General features: G+C 45.6%; 1 protein-coding gene across 1 annotated transcript in view; it reads left to right on the forward strand.

Annotated features, from left to right (window-relative positions):
• Positions 1-22,557, forward strand: part of LOC137660305 (nucleoporin NUP188-like) — a 132,119-nt gene extending 109,562 nt beyond the window's left edge. The window contains exons 22-23 of the mRNA XM_068395100.1: positions 7,701-7,886; positions 22,093-22,557. Of these exons, the coding sequence (XP_068251201.1) occupies positions 7,701-7,886; positions 22,093-22,248 (342 nt within the window). The 3' untranslated portion in view covers positions 22,249-22,557. The remainder of the gene's footprint in view (positions 1-7,700; positions 7,887-22,092) is intronic.
• The last annotated feature ends 411 nt before the right edge of the window (positions 22,558-22,968 follow it).

The raw sequence follows: 22,968 nt of genomic DNA on the forward strand, positions 1-22,968 counted from the left end.
TGGCAGGCCTGGGAGAACAGGGGCGCAGACGCACAATCTGTAAAGTTACTCAGAGAGGGGTACAAGATTCCATTCTTGCGCAAGCCCCTCTAGCAACAACTCCCATCGACCTCTCTCCCAGGTACAGAGAGGAGGACAAGAGACTAGCTTTGCAGCAAGAGGTGTCTCTCTTACTACAAAAGGGAGCGGTAGTCAAAGTCCGGGACCATCAATCCCCGGGCTTCTACAACCGTCTCTTCTTAGTGGCGAAGAAGACAGGCGGGTGGAGGCCGGTGCTAGACGTCAGTGCCCTGAATGTCTTTGTCACAAAGCAGACGTTCACCATGGAGACGACAAAGTCGGTTCTAGCATCGGTCAGGAAGGAAGACTGGATGGTCTCGTTGGACCTAAAGGACGCTTACTTTCACGTCCCCATCCACCCAGATTCCCAACCTTTTCTAAGGTTCGTTTTCGGGAAGGTGGTATACCAGTTTCAAGCCCTGTGCTTTGGCCTAAGCACGGCTCCTCTTGTTTTTACGTAACTGATGAGGAATATTGCCAAATTCCTGCATTTAGCAGACATCAGAGCCTCCCTCTATTTGGACGACTGGCTTTTAAGAGCTTCGTCAAGTCGTCGCTGTCTGGAGAATCTAAAGTGGACTCTGGAACTGACCAAGGAATTGGGTCTCCTGGTCAATATGGAAAAGTCCCAACTCGTCCCATCCCAAACTATAGTGTACCTCGGTATGGAGATTCAGAGTCAAGCTTTTCGGGCTTTTCCGTCGGCCCCCAGAATCAGTCAAGCCCAAGAATGCATCCAGAACATGCTGAAGAAGGACCGATGTTCAGTCAGACAGTGGATGAGTCTGATAGGGACGCTTTCATCACTGGAACAGTTCATCGCGTTAGGGAGACTCCACCTCCGACCCCTTCAATTTCACCTAGCTGTTCACTGGAGAAAGGACAAGACGCTAGAAGCGGTCTCGATTCCTATTTCTGAGAAGATGAAGTCTGCACTGACTTGGTGGAAGAACAACATTCTCCTCAGAGAGGGTCTGCCACTGGCTGTTCAGACCCCCAACCACATTCTCTTCTCGGACGCATCGGACACGGGCTGGGGTGCGACATTGGACGGTCGGGAATGCTCGGGCACGTGGAATGCGGATCAAAGATCGTTACACATCAACTGCAAGGAGCTACTGGCAGTTCATCTGGCCTTGAGAAGCTTCAAGTCCCTCCTTCTAGGCAAGGTGGTGGAGGTGAACTCCGACAACACCACAGCCTTGGCGTACATCTCCAAGCAAGGAGGGACTCATTCGAGGACGTTGTACGAGATCGCAAGGGACCTCCTCACCTGGTCAAGAGATCGAAACATTTCGCTAGTAACGAGGTTCATTCAAGGCAGCATGAATGTCATGGCAGACCGCCTCAGCCGGAAGGGTCAAATCATCCCAACAGAGTGGACCCTTCACAAGAATGTATGCAAGAGACTATGGGCCTTGTGGGGTCAGCCTACCATAGATCTGTTTGCAACCTCGATGACCAAGAGGCTCCCAGTTTATTACTCACCGATCCCGGACCCAGCAGCAGTTCACATAGATGCCTTTCTTCTGGATTGGTCCCATCTAGACCTTTATGCGTTCCCCCCGTTCAAGATTGTCAACAGAGTACTGCAGAAGTTCGCCTCTCACGAAGGGACAAGGTTGACGTTGGTTGCTCCCCTCTGGCCCGCGAGAGAATGGTTCACCGAGGTACTGCAATGGCTAGTAGACGTTCCCAGAACACTTCCTCTAAGAGTGGACCTTCTGCATCAGCCGCACGTAAAGAAGTTACACCCAAGCCTCCACGCTCTTCGTCTGACTGCCTTCAGACTATCGAAAGACTCTCGAGAGCTAGAGGCTTTTCGAAGGAGGCAGCCAGAGCGATTGCTAGAGCAAGGAGGACATCCACTCTTAAAGTCTACCAGTCGAAGTGGGAAGTCTTCCGAATCTGGTGCAAGTCGGTCCCAGTATCCTCAACCAGTACCTCTGTAACTCAGATAGCTGACTTCCTTTTTTACCTAAGGAAGGAAAGATCTCTTTCAGCTCCCACGATCAAGGGTTACAGAAGCATGTTGGCAGCAGTCTTCCGTCACAGAGGCTTAGATCTTTCCAACAACAAAGATCTACAGGACCTCCTTAAGTCTTTTGAGACCTCGAAGGAGCGTCGGTTGGCCACACCAGGTTGGAACTTAGACGTGGTACTAAGATTCCTTATGTCAGAAAGGTTCGAACCACTTCAATCAGCCTCTTTTAAAGATCTCACTTTGAAGACCCTTTTCCTCGTCTGCTTGGCAACAGCTAAAAGAGTCAGGAACATTGGATTTACATCTGAAACGGCTACATGTTCCTTACAGCTTGGTTTTTTAGCCAAAAACGAACTTCCTTCTCGTCCTTGGCCCAAATCGTTCGATATTCCAAGCCTGTCTAATTTGGTTGGAAATGAACAAGAAAGAGTCCTATGCCCTGTAAGAGCTCTTAAGTACTATTTGAGACGTACCAAACCATTAAGAGGACAGTCAGAAGCTTTATGGTGCGCTATTAAGAAACCTTCTTTACCTATGTCGAAGAATGCAGTTTCTTATTATATCAGACTTTTGATTCGAGAAGCTCATTCCCATCTGAATGAGGAAGACCTTGCTTTGCTGAAGGTAAGGACACATGAAGTTAGAGCTGTCGCAACTTCAGTGGCCTTCAAACAAAACAGATCTCTGCAGAGTGTAATGGATGCAACCTATTGGAGAAGCAAGTCAGTGTTCGCATCATTTTACCTTAAAGATGTCCAGTCTCTTTACGAGAACTGCTACACCCTGGGACCATTCGTAGCAGCGAGTGCAGTAGTGGGTGAGGGCTCAACCACTACATTCCCCTAATCCCATAACCTTTTTAAGCTTTCTCTTGAAATGTTTTTTATTGTTGTTTTTTGGGTTGTACGGAAGGCTAAGAAGCCTTTCGCATCCTGGTTGATTTGGCGGGTGGTCAAATTCTTTTCTTGAGAAGCGCCTAGATTAGAGGTTTTGATGAGGTCCTTTAGTATGGGTTGCAACCCTTCATACTTCAGCTCCTAGGAGTCGCTCAGCATCCTATGAGGATCGCGAGGCTCAGTAAGGAAGACGTACTTAAAAAGGCAGAGTAATTGTTCAAGTCGACTTCCTTACCAGGTACTTATTAATTTTATGTTTGTTATTTTGAATAACTGCTAAAATGAAATACAAAATACTTAGCTCTTAATGTTAACATATATTGCTGGTCTCTACCCACCCCCCTGGGTGTGAATCAGCTATATGATCACCGGGTAAGTTTAATATTGAAAAATGTTATTTTCATTAGTAAAATAAATTTTTGAATATACTTACCCGGTGATCATAGATTAAAGGACCCTCCCTTCCTCCCCAATAGAGACCCAGTGGACCGAGGAGAAAATTGGTTCTTTGTTGACATTGGAGTACTTAGTACCTGCTCGACAGATGGCGCTGATGATGTACACCCCCACCTGTATAGCGATCGCTGGCGTATTTTGTCCTTAGGTTTCTCTGTCGGGCAGCAGAGCTGACAGCTATATGATCACCGGGTAAGTATATTCAAAAATTTATTTTACTAATGAAAATAACATTTTATTACTAATAACATTTATTGCTTCTCTACTTACAATGTAGTCATCATTCTGCTATCATAATCGTACTGGCCTCCCGACTTTTAGGTAAAATAAGAAAATTCTCTCTCTCTCTCTCTCTCTCTCTCTCTCTCTCTCTCTCTCTCTCTCTCTAAAAGGGATTTTGATGAAGGAAAAATCTACTTCTGGGCGAGGAACCTGTGTCGCCCAGTGAAATGCTCCTTAAGAACCATTTCTAAGGTATAAATATTGCTAAATATACCAGAGAAAAAAAGGAATGCATGGAATGCCAGGAATTAACCCAGCTCGCTCACCCAATGAGCGTCGGTATAGATACTGGGGCGTGATAGAACCACGACCATAGGTCCCTCACCAGTTAGACCTCTCCTTCATCAACATCCCCTGGAACAACACCCGACTGCTTCCTCTACTCCTTGTTTTCAGCAGTAATCACCAAATCATCTACTTATAGCAACTCCCACAACTCTTCTTTTCTGATCTCTTCACTTAACACATCCAAGACCAGCACAAATAAAAACGGGCTTAATGCCGACCACCGATACAGTCCAACACTAACTTCAAAGGTTTCTGTTTCTCCAACAGCTGTTATTACCTTTGTCCTTTTTTTTTTTTGTATATCTCCCCCTATTATCCACCACAAGTTAAGCTCCATAGGCTGACTCCCCTACTGTTGCTATCTCAGCAGTCACCAAGGTGACTCGAGGTAGCAGCAGGGCCTATTGGAACTGCGTCAATCATTCCTATTTCTAGCACACTCATTTGCCTCTCTTACATTTATTCTCCTGTCACCTAGGGTTTTCTTCACTCCATCCCTCCACTCAAACCTTGACCTTCCTCTTGTAGCCAACTTCTCCCATCAACTCTTGCATTCATCACCTTCTTCAGCAGATAACTATTTTACATCCCCTACATGGCCAAACCACCTAAAGACATTCATATCCACTCTAGCTGCTAATTTATTTCTCACTCCCATTCTCACCCTCACTAATTTGTTCCTCATCCTATCTAATCGAGATACACCAGCCAAACGCCTCAGACACTTCATCTCAAACACATTCAATTTCTGTCTCTCTGTCACTTTCGTTCCCAGCAACTCCGATCCATAGATCACAGTTGGTTCAATCACTTTCGCATACAGAACTCTCTTTACATTTATCCCTAAGCTTCTACTCTTCACCCCTCCCTTCACTGCCCCCAACACTTTACATCCTTCATTCACTCCCTGGCATACATCTACTTCCACTCCATCATTTGCAGCAACTGCAGAACCTAAGTACTGAAACTGATCTACTCTCCATTCAATCTAGCACCATCCTCCCTTCTTGTACACATTAACTCTCAACTTTCTTCTCTCACGCACCCTTCCAAACTCTGTACCTAATTGATACAGCTCATCCTCTGAGTCTGCAACCAATACAGTATCATCCACAAACAACTACTGATTCACCTCCCACTCATATATCTAAGAATACACAAAATAAGTAATTTTAACATTACTAATTTACTTATACACTATAAATTGTAAATATATAAACATAAATATTTTTACAAGGAAGGTGGTTGATAAGTAGATGCTTGTACTAAACCTCATACTAGCCCTGATATATTGCCTAAATCTAGTTCTGCTTCATCACCGATATTAACTTGCTGCTATTGTGAGCTCTTCTTGTACCAACTTGACCTATGGTGCCGTGTTTTTTATTTAAATGATTTGGCTTATGCCTGTATTCTAAAACCAAATGAAGACAACTTGTTTCTCCTCAAATTCTACTACCAAACTACCATTTTTCTTCTAAATACTGTTCTTAATTAAATCAAGGGAGAAAGTTCAGTTTGTGCTGGGTAGCCAACGTAATGGTTATAACTACTGTATACTGTACCTTGATATTCCTACCTTGGCACTCTGTCAGGATGACCTGACATCCTAGGAAGTGGAGATGAGAAGGCAATTCTTTCTGTTTTATTTAGATGTTGGATAGCTAGTAACTTCAATGATATGAGGATGATGATTACAAAGTAAGATTGATTGAAACGATCATTATTTTCATTATCTTTACAAAGGATTAAACTCTTTGTAAGTTTTGCTTTAGTGAATCCTCCTGATCTTTATTAGTTATTACTTCTGAAAAAGGAACTTTTCAAGAAAAATATAAACAATGCTGACTTTACTCTACAATAACCCTAATCTGGTGGCACTCAATGTGTATGTAGTCTCCAGATTCTGGTTTGACCCATTACTCCTGTCATTAGTCACTACTTTTCAGTTGTATCTGTGCTCAGGTCTCACTTTCACTGTGCTTTTAATATTATGGAATTATCTTTCTTTCTCTTGTAATGTACTTGTATTTTTTCTGCCAGTGCATATGACAGTGAAATCAAGGTCTATCACAAATTTCCTCATTATTGGCAAATCCCAACAGTGGAATGTTTTCAAAAGCTAAGGCTTTTTTTGCTTAAATAATTCATCTTTATTCCTTGCAATGTTAAAGTTTAGTACAACTATCCCACCATTTTAATTAATGTAGTGGTCAGTTAATGAAAATTCACCAGGAATTAATCACATACATACATATACCATGGCACTTCCCCCAATTTTGGGAGGTAGCTGACATCAAACAAATAAAAAATAAAAAAAAGGGGGTACCTTTCCTCTCTACGTTCCTCTCAGCCCAACAAGGTACTCAACCGAGTTCGGCTGTTACTGCTAGGGTGCCACAGCCCAACTTCCCCTGTTATTCACCTCAGATGAAGCTTCATAATGCTGAATCCAATACTGCTGCTACCTCCGTGATCATCCAAGGCACCAGAGGAAGCAGCAGGGCTACCGGAACTGCGTCACAATCGCTAGCCAGTCATTCCTATTTCTAGCACGCTCACTTGCCTCTCTCTCATCTATCCTCCTATCACCCAGAGCTTTCTTCACTCCATCCATCCACCCAAACCTTGGCCTTCATCTTGTACTTCTCCCATCAACTCTTGCATTCATCACCTTCTTTAGCAGACAGCAATTTTCCATTCTCTCAACACATTCATATCCACTCTAGCTGCTAACTCATTTCCTACACCCGTTCTCACCTTCACTACTTCGTTCCTAACCCTATCTACTCGAGATACACCAGCCATACTCCTTAGACACTTCATCTCAAACATATTCAATTTCTGTCTCTCCGTCACTTTCAATCCCCACAACTCCGATCCATACATCACAGTTGGTACAATCACTTTCTCACACAGAACTCTCTTTACATTCATGCCCAACCCTTTATTCTTTACCACTCCCTTAAGTGCCCCCAGCACTTTGCATCCTTCATTCATTCTCTGACGTAAATCTGCTTCCACTCCACCATTAGCTGCAACAACAAACTGGAATTAATAAAATGAATTAATTTCAATAATTATCTGATCTTCATTGGTTGCCCTCCTGTTTTTTCTCTCTAGTGGTTGTTGTTAAGTTTTATTACACAATACAGCTAGAGAATTTGACTGCTAATGGTGGGCAATGATAAATCTCGACAAAGTCTGGCGACTACCGGGCTGACTAGCCTGGAAACTTGGTTTATTGCACCATGAAGAAAAATTTTTATTTTTGGTTCATAAGCTTACATTTTAATAGTTGAAGATTATTTGGTAAGAATTGAAATGATAAATTTGATTATGAAAATTATATTTCTTCATAATTAACATTGCATCTTAATTTCATATACATTTTTTTATGATTTTATATTACCAAATGGGAATTTGGTGCAGTGCCAAATTTAAAGTCTGCTACAGTGGCAAGTGAATAAATTTTTGGTATTTATTAATTAATTTTGAATTTTCCCTTTTTTAATAGTAGTTACTATTACTATTCAATTATTTATAATTGAAAAAAGTAGATGAATACATATACTGTATAGTATTTTACTAGAAAAAGAAAGCTAGAGGTTGCATGGGATATTTTATATATTATGGTTGCAATTAACTAGTATACTTTTATGCTCTTTGAAATTAATGTCTTTCAAACCCTTAGCTAAAACAAACTTTATTGACAAAGAGTATTTTCTCTTTAGGAAAGTAGAGGTGTGTCGCCTTGTCGAAGTGGTGCTCCAGAAATTGGACTAGATACCAGGGTTCTGGCTACATGTGCTGAGCAGGCACTACTGATCCTTCTAACTCAGTCAACTCTAGCACTTATGAGTCCAGAGACTGCCCCACGTGATGCACTTCGAGTACGCCATGGGCTTGGAGATGAAATGGTTTGTAATTTTTACCTTGATTCCTGTAGTTAGTTAATATATTTATACACCTTATTTTCTACCTCCTCAAAGAAATGAGTTGCTGAATCCAACTTGAATATTGTTAAGTATTTCAATGAGATCACTGGATCAAAATTTTAGATTGTCACAGGAATTGCCCAGTAATTTGTTGATAAATAATAGGCAAAAAATGGAGCACAGTGAGGTGGTTAGAGACCTAAGGGAATGGATAAAAAGTAATAGGCAAGAAACAGTCCAGTTTTGGAACATTTGGATGAGAATCTTTAAAAGAATCTACTTTGTGATCTGCAAGGCTCACTATATGATATTACTTTCTATAAAATAGAAGTAGCTGTAGAATTTATACAGGAATAAAAGCAATTACATGTATTACTGAAACACTCTATTCAGACTTCTGGGCTGAAAGGATCTATAAGGAACCTTTATGAATTGTAAATTATGGCTTTATATTCTCGGTGCAACATACCAGAGGCTGTTGCCCCACATTGAGAGAAAATAGCAGCAAGATTATACTAGTACATGGTAACATTTCATGCAATTTGCTGACAAAATTGTTCAACCATTTACATTAGTTACCTTGCCCAGTGTTTTTATCTACAGCCTCCGTGTACTTGTATTAACATCTTCCATTCGCTCACTTGATAGGGAACTTCTCCTAGTGCTCTTAGCCCCTGCATCCTAACAACTAACACGTTACTGATTTCAGAAAATTTGCTCTTTTCTCTACAGTATCTTTTAAGACTTCACAATATCGTCTAAACCTTATAATAGATCTCAACAGATTTAGTAGTAGGCAATGGAACTCTAACAGGACCTCCTTTTTAGCTCGCAAGACCTATCAATTGTCCAGATATAAAAGGACATTTATTTCTTACAGGTGAGGCCACCTTATCTAGATTCTTGACCCTTGCAAAGAACTATGGAGCTTTGCTTAAGTCAAAGAAAATACATGAACTGATACATCTTGCATCCACTTACCAACCTTAGAAATATTTTTCTAATTTGGATGATAGGCATGTGAAAATAAACATATGACAGATTTTCCGAGAACAAACATAAAGACAGATGATGGGGTTTCATGAGAGAACTTTCTCACCACTAGGGATCTGTTGAGCCAGGAGACATTTAATACTAGTTGCCATGCCCGATGACTTTGGCATCAAGATCAGGCAATGGTAAAAGGCAGGGAAGGACCTATGTAGAACTTCTCCAACAACTTTTAGACCTACAGCAGCAAAGCCTTGGCCATAATAGCATTGTCCTGGAAGAGCTGCTGAAAGTAAAGGGTGAATCAGACCTTTCTCCTCCTCAGAATCTGGAACTTTGAGAAATCTCTGATACTTTCTTCGATCCTTCCCTCTCTTAAATCTGTCACTCATGACCCCGGTCTGTGAAAAATTGCCTAGGTTTTTTTCAGTGGCAATTATCTCCCCTAACAAGGAGTTCATACTTATGTGGATCCAATGCATTCTTCTTGATTTGGTTTTGACAGATGATGGCCTTTGCCTACTGGATCTGTGACCCTCATTGGGCATTCCAGTTATGTCAGTAAATGAACGTATTGTACCTGCTTTTCTGACACAGATTCAATGGCCATAGAGTCCATCACCATATCCTCTTTCTAGGTGATAGCATACTTTGCCAGTACTTTGAAAGAATTGGCAAAGCTATGTAGGTTAGTGGTGTCTGGAAAAAAAGCCCTCGCTTTCCATATTCTTTACTTGTGAGCTACCTTTGTTTTGAAGAAAAGGGATATATCTAAATTGTATTCCTCTTTGCATGTTGACAGAGAGTAACACAGTTGTTCAGAATGGTGCCTATCAGTGTTACTCTTTTACAAAAGTCCCACCCACAATGTCACAAGATTTGTTTTTTATTTCATTTCTTTTTTGCACCAGTAGCATTTATACAAAATATCATCATCTTCATGTCTCATATATTTCATATTTGCATTGAACATTGTTTTCACGAGTAAAATGTAGTATTTGTCATGTTCTTACATGAGCAGTCTTATTTCCAAGCCTGTGATATACCAAAAACATGAATTCCATAGTTAGTCACACAGAAGGTGGAATGACAGAAAAACCACGGCACCCTCGGCTGCAGATGTTCCTGAAAAACAAGCCCAAGAGGCTGGAGAAGAATTGGGGACATTCTTCCCCCCACATAGGGTCATCAGAGAAGATGTGCCCTGCTTGCACCAGGACTCCGTCCCCCACACACACTCCCGACCTTCCCTCAGGCCCCACACTTGCCTGGAAAGATGCCACAACCCCACTATCTTGCAGATCAGACTCCTGGGGAAGGGCCACGGGCCTCTTCCCCGCAACAGACTTACCTCGTCCCCTACTCTGGGTAGGGAAGGGTGGCAGGGAAGTTCGGTCTGACGATACGCCCGGCGAAGCAAGGGGAGAAGAGATGCTCGGCTTCTTACGTGACTTCTTCGTCGCCTTCTTCTTCTTGGTGCCGTAACGCACCCACTGCACCTTGTTCCAGGACACGCACTCCGGATACGTGGCGGTAGGGGAACACACACTGCTCTACACAACGAACACAAGGAGTGCGGGTCTACTTCAGGTTTCGACAGGAACGCACCACACGATTTACCGGCCATAGGCCCAGGACAACGGCGGGGATGCTCCATGACGCAGTAGGAAACACCACGAGACACAAGAAAGCACAGGGAAAGCAAAGGGAAGAGCACAAAAGAACAACGTGGGAACCGCGTGAGACACAAAGGGGTCGGGGACACAAAGAGTCACACTGGGATTAAGGAGAGCGGCGAGATGATATCGCGACGCGACCAGAGAACTTACTGGAGGTCGAGACCTGAGCAAGCATGCTCTCTGACCCGGGGTTAGCCTCAGGGCGTGTATCACTCCGCCTCAGGTTATCCCTCATAGCAAAACTCTGGTCAGATGGGAGGAGATCCCAGATACTCCTGAGAAAGTAGTTCGAGGTAAGTACTCCGTGTTGGAACAAACATGAGCGCAGTGTGCGTGTGAGTGATCTGGCTAAGTAATATGGTCGGAATACGTCTACGATCTCGACGATCAAGCAGAAGGCAGCCATTAAAGCAGTCAAACCATCGAAGGGGATCACCATTATTTCAAAACGTCGCAGCCCTACCCTGGAAGAGATGGAATGCATTTTTGTAATATGGATAAAGTACAAAGAGATTGTTGGCGATACGATCACTGAAACGATCATTTGCGAGAAGGCCAGCGCTATCTATCGTGACTTGAAGGCGGCGAGCTCTGGGGTTGACGCGGGGGAGAATTCAACCGATTCTACGACGGAGGAATTCAAGGTGTCTCGTGGTTGGTTCGAGAAATTTAAGAGACGGACCGGGATTCATTCAGTTGTTTGGTACAGAGAGGCTTCAAGTTTTGACAACAAGGCTGCTAACGATTTTGTTAAGAAGTTCAAAATGATCGTGGAGGATGAAGGCTACGCAGAGCAGCAAATTTTCTATTGTGATGAAACCGGTCTGTTTTGGAAAAAGATGCCTAGTCGAACATATATCACCTCCAAAGAGAAGAAAATGCCTGGACATAAGCCTAATGAAGGATTGGTTGACTCTTGCCCTATGTGCCAACGCCAGCGGGGACTGCAAAATCAAGCCGTTATTGGTTTATTATTCCGAAAACAGTTGGACATTTAAGGCACATAGAGTCAATAAGAACATGCTGATGTTTTCTGGCATGCTAATTCTAAGGCTTAGGTTACTAGGCACTTCTTTGTTGAATGGGTAAACCAAGGTTTTGGCCCTGATGCCAATATGTACCTTGAGAGAAATTTGCCTTTAAAGTGCTTGCTTTGCTTGGATAATGCTCCCGCTCACCCCCCAGGACTCGAAGATGATATCATCGACCAGTTCAAGTTTATTAGAGAACTGTATCTTCCACCGAACACCACCCCTATCCTCCAGCCCATGGACCAGCAAGTCATCACTAATTTTAAGAAGCTCTACACCAAGCACTTATTTTAGCAGTGCCTTAATGTCACGCAAAGCACCAACTTAACTTTGCGTGTATTTTGGAGGAGCCATTTCAATATCGTGCTCTGCTTGAAGATCATAGATCAGGCTTGGGAGGGAGTAACTCGACGGACACTGAATTCAGCCTGGAAGAAGCTTTGCTTGACGCTGTTTCTCCAAGAGATTTTGAAGGTTTTGGCCCCGAACCTGAACCTGTGCTTGTCGTAGAGGAAGACGTAGAAGAGATTGTATCCCTTGGCAAGTCCATGGGTCTGGAGGTTGATGAAGATGACATCACCAAACTCGTCGAGGAGCATCATGAAGAGCTCACCACCGAGGAACTCAAGGAGCTGGATGCCATGCAGAATGATGAGTTCCAAGCGCAGTTGAGTGAGTCGTAGATCGAGGAGGTAGAGTACAGTACATCTTAAGTTCGGCTGCAATAAAAGAGATGTTAGCACATCATCAACACGTGGTTGAGTTCATTGATAAGTATCACCCACAGAAACTTTAGGTTTGCCGTGTAGTTTTGCAATTTGATGATGTCTGTTTAACCCATTTCGGAAAAATTCTGAAAAGCCGTACCAAGCAACTTTCTCTCGATAGTTTCTTTCAAAAATCTACAAAGCGGTCTAGTGATCGTGATGAAGAGAAAGAAAGTGAAGCAAAGAAAACTAGGATTGAAGTGAGTGAAAGTGATGAAAATTAAAAATCAAAAAGAAAAAAAAGAAAATGTAGAAAAAAATATAAAATATAAATATTAAATAAAAACAAATAAGCTAAATTAGGTTAAAGTTCACGTAGAGTAACTTACGGTACGGTATCGCAGTCACCATCTCTACCTCCTCGCCGACCGTCCGTCTGTCTCCTCCTGTGTACCAAAGCCTACACCTTCGTTGGCCTGTCTCTAAGGTAAAGTGATAATAAAAACCCCTTTTTTTATTTATTATTTCTTTACAGTTATTCTTTTTTTACATCTCTATTATATAATGCAATTGTATTACTGTATTGCTATGTGTAATTATGTGTAGTAATTTATTATGGAGTTATCATTGGTTTTTGGGCTGTAGAACAAATTATACAAATTACAGTGTATTCTTATGGGAATATTCGCTCCAATATAAAATACTTTTAACGTACGATCTAGGTCTCGGAACGAATTAAGATCGTATGTAGAGGTTCCACTTGTATATATCTTGAGTGGCGGTTCAGCTACCTTGTAGTCTATCTATCTATCTATATACCAAGGCACTTCCCCCAATTTTGGGGGGTAGCCGACACCAACAATGAAACAAAACAAAAAGGGGACCTCTACTCTCTATGTTCCTTCAGCCTAATCAGGGACTCAACCGAGTTCAGCTGGTACTGCTAGGGTGCCACAGCCCAACCTCCCACATTTCCACCACAGATGAAGCTTCATAATGCTGACTCCCCTACTGCTGCTACCTCCGCGGTCATCTAAGGCCCCGGAGGAAGCAGCAGGGCCTACTGGAACTGCGTCACAATCGCTCGCCATTCATTCCTATTTCTAGCACGCTCTCTTGCCTCTCTCACATCTATCCTCCTATCACCCAGAGCTTTCTTCACACCATCCATCCACCCAAACCTCGGCCTTCCTCTTGTACTTCTCCCCTCAACTCTTGCATTCATCACCTTCTTTAGCAGACAACCATTTTCCATTCTCTCAACATGGCCAAACCACCTCAACACATTCATATCCACTCTAGCCGCTAACTCATTTCTTACACCCGTTCTCTCTCTCACCACTTCGTTCCTAACCCTATCTACTCGAGATACACCAGCCATACTTCTCAGACACTTCATCTCAAACACATTCAATTTCTGTCTCTCCATCACTTTCATTCCCCACGACTCCGATCCATACATCACAGTTGGTACAATCACTTTCTCATATAGAACTCTCTTTACATTCATGCCCAACCCTCTATTTTTTACTACTCCCTTAACTGCCCCCAAAACTTTGCAACCTTCATTCACTCTCTGACGTACATCTGCTTCCACTCCACCATTTGCTGCAACAACAGACCCCAAGTACTTAAACTGATCCACCTCCTCAAGTAACTCTCCATTCAACATGACATTCAACCTTGCACCACCTTCCCTTCTCGTACATCTCATAACCTTACTCTTACCCACATTAACTCTCAACTTCCTTCTCTCACACACCCTTCCAAATTCTGTCACTAGTCGGTCAAGCTTCTCTTCTGTGTCTGCTACCAGTACAGTATCATCCGCAAACAGCAACTGATTTACCTCCCATTCATGGTCATTCTCGCCTACCAGTTTTAATCCTCGTCCAAGCACTCGAGCATTCACCTCTCTCACCACTCCATCAACATACAAGTTAAACAACCACGGCGACATCACACATCCCTGTCTCAGCCCCACTCTCACCGGAAACCAATCACTCACTTCATTTCCTATTCTAACACATGCTTTACTACCTTTGTATAAACTTTTCACTGCTTGCAACAACCTTCCACCAACTCCATATAACCTCATCACATCCCACATTGCTTCCCTATCAACTCTATCATATGCTTTCTCCAGATCCATAAACGCAACATACACCTCCTTACCTTTTGCTAAATATTTCTCGCATATCTGCCTAACTGTAAAAATCTGATTCATACAACCCCTACCTCTTCTAAAACCACCCTGTACTTCCAAGATTGCATTCTCTGTTTTATCCTTAATCCTATTAATCAGTACTCTACCATACACTTTTCCAACTACACTCAACAAACTAATACCTCTTGAATTACAACACTCATGCACATCTCCCTTACCCTTATATAGTGGTACAATACATGCACAAACCCAATCTACTGGTACCATTGACAACACAAAACACATATTAAACAATCTCACCAACCATTCAAGTACAGTCACACCCCCTTCCTTCAACATCTCAGCTTTCACACCGTCCATACCAGACGCTTTTCCTACTCTCGTTTCATCTAGTGCTCTCCTCACTTCCTCTATTGTTATCTCTCTCTCATTCTCATCTCCCATCACTGGCACCTCAACACCTGGAACAGCAGTTATATTTGCCTCCCTATTATCCTCAACATTCAGCAAACTTTCAAAATATTCCGCCCACCTTTTCCTTGCCTCCTCTCCTTTTAACAACCTTCCATTTCCATCTTTCACTGTCTCTTCAATTCTTGCGCCAGCCTTCCTTACTCTCTTCACTTCTTTCCAAAACTTCTTCTTATTCTCTTCATATGACTGACCCAATCCCTGACCCCACCTCAGGTCAGCTGCCCTCTTCGCCTCACGTACCTTGCGCTTTACTTCCACCTTTTTCTCTCTATATTTTTCATACTTCTCTATACTATTACTCTGCAGCCATTCTTCAAAAGCCCTCTTCTTCTCTTCCACTTTCACCTTCACTCCTTCATTCCACCATTCACTGCCCTTCCTCATGCTGCCTCCAACAACCTTCTTGCCACATACATCACTTGTAATCCCAACAAAATTTTCTTTTACTAACTTCCATTCCTCCTCTAAATTACCAGTTTCTCTTACTCCCACCTCATCATATGCCATTTTCAACCTTTCCTGATATTTACTTCTTACCCCCGGTTTTATTAGCTCTTCAATCCTCACTACCTCCCTTTTACATCCACCTACTCTATTCCCCCACTCTTTTGCTACAACTAATTTTCCTTCCACTAAAAAATGATCAGACATACCGTTAGCCATACCCCTAAACACGTGCACGTCTTTCAATCTTCCAAACATTCTTGTAGTGAAGGGGTTAAAAGGACTGGTTTGTGTAGATAGCAAAATTACAAAATTGTTTTAAAAACTTTCATTTCTGGGCTCGACCTGTGCCGCTCCGTGAAGAATATATTTGATAGCTTTATGTATTATACTGTAAGTACTTTTGCTTTTCTTTCATATTCTTATACTGTATTTGTTCCAACACGGAGTACTTATCTCGAACTACTTTCTTAGGAGTATCTGGGATCTCCTCCCAACCGACCAGAGTTTTGTGTAGTTTACCCTAGTCCCGTTTTCTATGAGGGGTAACCTCAGGTGGAGTGATACACGCCCTGAGGCTAACCCCAGGTCAGAGAGCATGCTTGCTCAGGTCTCGATCTCCAGTAAGATCTCTGGTCGCATCGCGATAACATCTCAACGCTCTTTCCTTACCCAGTGCGACCCTGTGTCCCCGACCCCCCTTTTTGTGTCTTACGCGGTCCCCACGTGGACCCATTGTGTTCATTCTATACCCTTTCCTACCCTTATCCTCTGAGTTCGTCGTGTGGGGGCAGCTTATGTTCTCCTACAGCCACGTGTCCGGAGTGCCAGTCCTGAAACGAGGTGCAGTGGGTGCGCTTCGGCACCAAGAAGGCGGCGGTGTCCAAGAGGTCACATAGGAAGACGAGCCTCTCCTCGCCGCTTACTTCTCCCGATACCTCGTCGAATGGAGCTTCTCAGCCACCTTCCCCTACCCAGAGTAGGGGACGAGGTAAGTCAGTTGTGGGTAAGAGGCCCATTGCTCTTCCCCAGGAGTCTGAGTGGGTGTGGTATAGCACCAAGAAGAAGTAGGCGACGAAGAGGTCGCCTAAGAAGCCTAGCGTCCCTTCCTCCCTTGCTTCACCGGGCGTCTCGTCTGACAGAGCTTCCCTACCACCCTCCCCTACCCAGAGTAGGGGACGAGGTAAGTCCGTTGCGGGGAAGAGGCCCGTGGCCCTTCCCCAAGAGTCTGATCTTCAGGATAGTGGGGTTGTGGCGTCGTTCCAGACGAGTGAGGGGCTTGAGGGAGGGGCGGGAGTGTGTATGGGAGACGGAGTCCTGGTGCAAGCAGGCCACGTCTCCTCTGATGACCCCATGTGGGGGAAAAATGTCCCTAATTCTTCTCCAGCTTCTTTGGCGTGTTTTTCAGTCACTTCTGCAGCCGAGGACGTTGCCGAGGAGCCTTCTGCGCCATCGGACCCCATTGCGTGGGTTCCCCCCAAGACGAGGCGCTGAGGAAACTCAGGAGACGAAGGGGAGAAGTCCCGCAAGAAGTTGTCGCGTTCTCGCTCCATCTCGAGGTCGCGCCACGAGAGTCGGCGCTCAAGATCGCTCAAGAGCAGTGAGTGGGTGGTGGTTCACCTCGACAGGCTGCTGGAGCTAGCTGCGGTGCCAGGCCCTTCAAGTTGGCATCCGAGGACGAGCTCCCCGGATAGATATTCCTCTGGCAGCAGCGGCACCCGACGGAGGGACTCATCATGGCAGGTTCCAGTCGACAGGCGTAAGTCTGCAAAGGTTCCGGCTCCATCCGCCCAGTGGAGAGAGTCGCCCCTTCGGTCTGGCAGCCGAGACCTGACCTCCAAAGGCCACCTAGCTCGTCACGAGCACAGCCCTTGGCTTTCCTCAACGGGCAGGCCCGCAGATACGAGAACCTCCGGAAGAGCTGTTGGACCCAGGACGGAGGCCCCCTGTTCCGACGGCGATGCCTGTCCTTCGACGTGAAGCGGAGAGTCGCCCCTTCCCCCGGCGACCCTACAGCAGGCTGTGGAAGACCGGCATAAGTCCGCGAGGGTTCCGACTCCTTCCGCCCAGCGGAGAGTCGCCCCTTCAGTCGGGCAGCCGTGTCCCGGCCTCCGGTTCTTCGATGGCCCGCCCTGAACGAAGGAACCAACCAGCCAGCACAGGGAAGCCCGCAGCTCCATGGATCTCCGCAGGAGCTCCATCCTTCCAGCGGAGGTAGCCCTTGGCTCGACCCGGCAGCATGGCATCCATACCTGGTACCACGACAGCTCCATTCAGGCTTCGTGGTCAACCGCTGGTATACCAGGGTACTCACACCCCACGGATTCCCCGGGAAGGGGTAGACCCATGACGGCTACCTCCGTCCCAGTGGCTTCATCCGTGATGAAGATAGCCACTCCATCGTCCCGGCCAGCCCCATCCAAGCATTGGAGGTGGCCGCTGACACACCCATGACGGCTACCTACGTCCCGGCGGCGCCAGCCGTGCCATCGTCCCGGCCAACCCCATCCAAGCATCGGAGGCGGCTGCTGACATGGCAGGGTACTTAAACCCCACGGATCTCCCCGGGAGGGGGTAGACCCATGACGGCTACCTCCGTCCCAGTGGCTTCATCCGTGATAGAGATAGCCGCTCCATCGTCCCGGCCAGCCCCATCCAAGCATTGGAGGTGGCCGCTGACACACCTATGACGGCTACTTCCGTCCCGGTGGCTCCATCCATGATGGAGCCAGCCGTGCCATCGTCCCGGCCAGCCCCATCCAAGCATCGGAGGCGGCCGCTGACATGGCAGGTTACTTAAACCCCACGGATTTCCCCGGGAGAGGGTAGACCCATGACGGCTCCATCCGTGACGAAGGCAAAGTGGTTTTCACCCTAGCGGGTCGAACGGGGCTATTGCCTCTCCAGTGCCTGCCTCAGTGGCCGCTGGAGAGAGACCCCCACACCTTTGCCCAGTGCCTCTTTGGCTCCGTCCGCCCGTCGGATGTAGAAGTTGGCACACGTAATCTTTCCCTTGCCTTATCCCCCGTAGGGGAGCTTCGACTCCTCAGTTAGCTTTCAGACCCTCCTACTCAGGCCGCGGCTCTCGAAGGAGTTAGGAGGGGAGGCCCCCTACTCCTGCCGGCGCCTCAGGTGGGGGGATGCCTCAAACGATCTTGGCAAGCATGGCGGGACCACGGAGCGGATCCGTGGACCGTAGCAGTACTAAAGGAGGGGTACAGGCTGCCCTTCCTAGCGGACCCCCACCTCGGATCCCAGATCAACAGGCGGAGTGGTTGGCACCCAAGGACCCCTTGAGAGTAGCAGTATTGTAGGAAGTAGGCTCGGCAATGCTGGCGAAAAGGGCAGTAGAACCAGTTGAGAAACCAAGTCCAGGGTTCTACAACAGGCTCTTCCTGGTGGAGAAGGCGACACGGTTCTGGAGACCGGTCATAGACCTTTCAGCCCTCAACAATTCGTGTGCAACACGGACTTCAAGATGGACACTCCGAAGTCGGTCCTAGCGACCTTGAAGGAGGAGGACTTCATGAGGTCCATAGGCCTCAAAGACGTCTACTTCCAGGTCCCTGTTCATCCCTCCAACAGGAGGTTACTAAGAGTAAAATGGAGTACCAAAACGTTGCAGGTCAAAACCCTAGGCTTCGGACTGTTGACAGCCCTCAGGGCTTCACGAAGGTCTTCGCAACAGTTTCAGGCTGGCCGTACGAACAGGACGTCCGCCAGATTCGGTACCTAGATAACTGGTTGTTGCTTTGTCTCAGAGGAAGTATTGAGGGAACAAGGCGAGAAGCTCCTGCAGTTCCGCAACGTCTTGAGTATCATCATCAACCTGGAGAAGTCCCGGCTGATTTCCTCCACCAGGATGACCTACCTAGGGTTGGTTCTAGACTCCCGGATGGCGAGGGCCTTCCTCTCCGAGGAAAAACTGGACACCCTGAAACAGATACTCTGGCCCTTCCTGTCGGGCCAGCCCAGGAGAGCCAAGTACTGGCAAAGAGTGATAGGACTCCCCGCGCAAGATAGTCTTGGTGTCCCCGGAGACGAAGGAAGTCCTGGGGTGGTGGCAATCGGAACGAACACCCTCAAGGGAATGCCCTTTGCTACCGACCCTTCGGAGATGCTCCTGTTCTCGGACGTATCCAAGGAGAGCTGGGGTGCCCATTTTCTAGACAAAACTGCAAAAGGTAAATGGGAAGTCGAGGAGACGAACCTGCACATATACATGCTGGAGATGAGGACCGTACAAAGAGCGTGCCTAGAGTTCGTCCATCTACCCCGGGGAAGCTCCGTGGCTTCGGGGTGCGACAACGCCACGGTGGTGGCCTATGTGAAAGAGCAAGGAGGACTGATGTCGAAGGAATGGTGCAGTCTCATGATGGAGTTCCTAGAATGGGCTGAAGTGGAACAAAATCAATTTTTCAGCCAGCTTCTCTCCGGGGAAGAGGAACGTCCTGGCCGACGGCCTCAACAGGATGGGTCAAGTGGTAGGGCCCGAGTGGTCCCTACACCCAGAAGTGGTCAAAACCCTCTCCCTGAAGTGGGACTCGCCAGTGATAGACCTCTTCGCCACGAGACTAAATGCACAGCTCCCCGTGTTTTGTTTTCCTGTGCCAGATTCAGCAGCAGCGTTCGAGGACGCCTTCCAATGAGACGGACGGCCAACCTGTGGGTGACTTTGGTAGCGGCCTGGTGGCCAGAGAGAGAGTGGTTCGCGGATCTAAAGGAACTGGCACGCCTTCCACCTGGGCCACTTCCAGACAGACCAGACCTTCTCCGGAAGCCTCACTTCCAGAGGTTCCACGAAAACCCTTGGTCCCTCCTTCACGCGTGGAGGTTATCGAGCGTCTCTTGAAAAAGGAAGGATTTCTGTCAAGGACGGCATCAAGGAAGTCAGGATACCTGAGGCGTTCGTCAGTCGAGGTGTACCAGGCGTAATGGGCTACCTTTTCTAAGGGGTGCTCCTCGAAGAACATCAGGCCGTTAGGGGCCTCCATTCACGAGATAGCAGACTTCCTGGTCTATCTCAGGGACGAAGTGGGCATGTCCATCCCAAGTCTTCCTCCTGAAGGACATAGACCTGGGTGCCTTCAGGTAGATCTCGACACTCTTCAAGAGCTTTGAGCAGTCGTTTTTCCCCCAAGCCGTTAGAGTGCTCCAGGGGGATGTGGCTAGGGTACTTGAAGATGCTTTTGGAACCTCCCTTCGAGCCTCTAAAAGACATTCTAGACAAGGAGCTCACCCTCAAGGCAGTCTTTCGTTTAGCTCTGGCATCAGCAAAGAGTAGGTGAGATTCTTGGCCTGTCGTACGAGATCTCACACTCGAAGGGCTGGCGAGAAACTACTTTCAGATTCTTACCCTCCTTCGTAGCCAAGACTCAGAATCCAGCTGTTTGGGACCCCAAAGTTGAAGGGTTCTCAGTGCCAGCTATCCCTCACTCGGACAACCCGAGGGACTTGCTGCTGTGCCCTGTCAGGGCAGTATGGCAGTATTTAGAGAGGACAGCTAGACTTCATCCCGTGATCAAGAGTCTGTTCATTTTTCTCGGGACTGTGAAGAAGCCAGTCTCCAAGAACACTTTCTCCTTCTGGATAAGGCAAGTGATCGTCAGGCCCTACAGTAGTTCAGGGGTCCCCTTTTCAGGAAAGCCCAGACCCCACGGCATTAGGGGTCTAAATACTTCTTTGGCGTTTGAGAAAAACATGGCAGTGGGCCAAATCCTGAGGGCAGGTACTTGGTCTAACCAGTCGACCTTTACGGCTCACTACTTGAAGGACTACTCGAGAAAGTCCCTGGGCGGGTTCTCGCTCGGTCCCGTCATTTCCGTGCTCCAAGCGGTTTAAAGGTGTAGCCCCAGTGGTAACTGCGGGTAGTAAGTCCAAGAGACACAGGTTCCTTCCTGAGCCCCCTTGTTCTTCCTTCCCCTATTCCCCTACCGGAAATGACTCGGGTAGCCCCCTGAAACTGCCATGGGATACACTATCATTGGAAGGACATGTCTCCTAGGATTCTTGCAGAAGTGAGTTACTTAGACACTAAGATGGTTTTTTGCGTAGTTTTCCCCATTTTCTCGTGTTTTCTTTGAGGTCAGCAGAACCTAGTCTCCTACCGAGGTTCCTCTTCTATTCTCGTCACGGTCTCTAGGTCCTGAAGGACACTCCCACCTCCTAAGGTATAAGTCTCCTAAGAAAGTAGTTTGAGGTAAGTACTCCGTGTTGGAACAAATCACAAATTTTAAGTAATTTGTATTTTTCCTAACAGTACTTACCTCGAACTACTTTCGGGTGATGGCCCGCCCATCCTACCCCGAGTGCCTTGCTGGACTTCATAGATACCTAAGCTATCAAGAACTTACTGGAGATTGAGACTTGAGCAAGCATGCTCTCTGACCTGGGGTTAGCCTCAGGGCGTGTATCACTCCACCTGAGGTTACCCCTCATAGAAAACGGGACTAGGGTAAACTACACAAAACTCTGGTCGGTTGGGAGGAGATCCCAGATACTCCTAAGAAAGTACAGTAGTTCAAGGTAAGTACTGTTAGGAAAAATACAAATTACTTAAAATTAGTGATTTTTTACATGAAATATTTTTTTTATCAGTGTTATTTTGATTAGGCAAGTTTAATGGGATCATTTAGTGAAAAGTCAATAATTTACAAAGTACTGTAATGAATAATTCAATAATAATTTTACCACCAGAACTCGTTCTTCAATCGATGGTTGGGTAGACGACCCGCAGTTTCTCCCTTGCCCTCAAGCAGTGGTGGAACAGGACTTACCAGTTCATCACACATTGATCTCTCTTATCTACGCCTAGCTCAGCAGTTAGTGGGAAGATTAAGTGCAACAAAATGAAGTACAAATATATTAGGAGCTTTGGCTTTTTAATCAATTTGAATATGTATTTTCCTTCCTATTTTTTGGTTTGATATTCTAGATCAAGAAGAAAGTTGGATTGCCATGGTTTTACTGCAAAATTGTTTGGCTCACAATGGTATTTTTAAATTTCCACTTTCTTATAATAAAAGGTATATAACAGTACTACCAATCATTTATGTATATCATGTAAATACATCACAGTACCAAGTTTTTATATGTGATTTTGTATAGAATGTAAGGTTTTATATTATTGTCTTAATACTTTAATAAAGTAATGTTGTATGATTTTATATTGTTTTTCATAGTAGAATGATTGAATTGGGAACTTCACAGATATTTCCTTTTCAAATTAAAAAGTTGCTGGTCCAAGTTTAAAACGTTACATCTGAAGTGCAAAATATATAAAATGTATTACTGATCGGTTGGACTTATGATGTTATAATTGAATGCATAGGGTGGCTATTTCATTTATATGGAGTTAAGAAATATTTTCATAAGATTACTTATGAAACATTTATTTTAAAAATATGCATTATATTTAGGACTTAATGCTAGCTTATATGAAACCATGACTTTTTCTTGGCAGTACATAAACCAATCCATGAAAATGCTCTGTCAGTCACTGAAACATGAAGAATAGCACATAATGCGTTGCAGTACATAATCAAATCTACCAAGGCACTTCCCATAATTTTG

This window comes from Palaemon carinicauda, chromosome 20 (assembly GCF_036898095.1).
Source record: "Palaemon carinicauda isolate YSFRI2023 chromosome 20, ASM3689809v2, whole genome shotgun sequence".
In the NCBI taxonomy this organism is placed as follows: domain Eukaryota; kingdom Metazoa; phylum Arthropoda; class Malacostraca; order Decapoda; family Palaemonidae; genus Palaemon; species Palaemon carinicauda.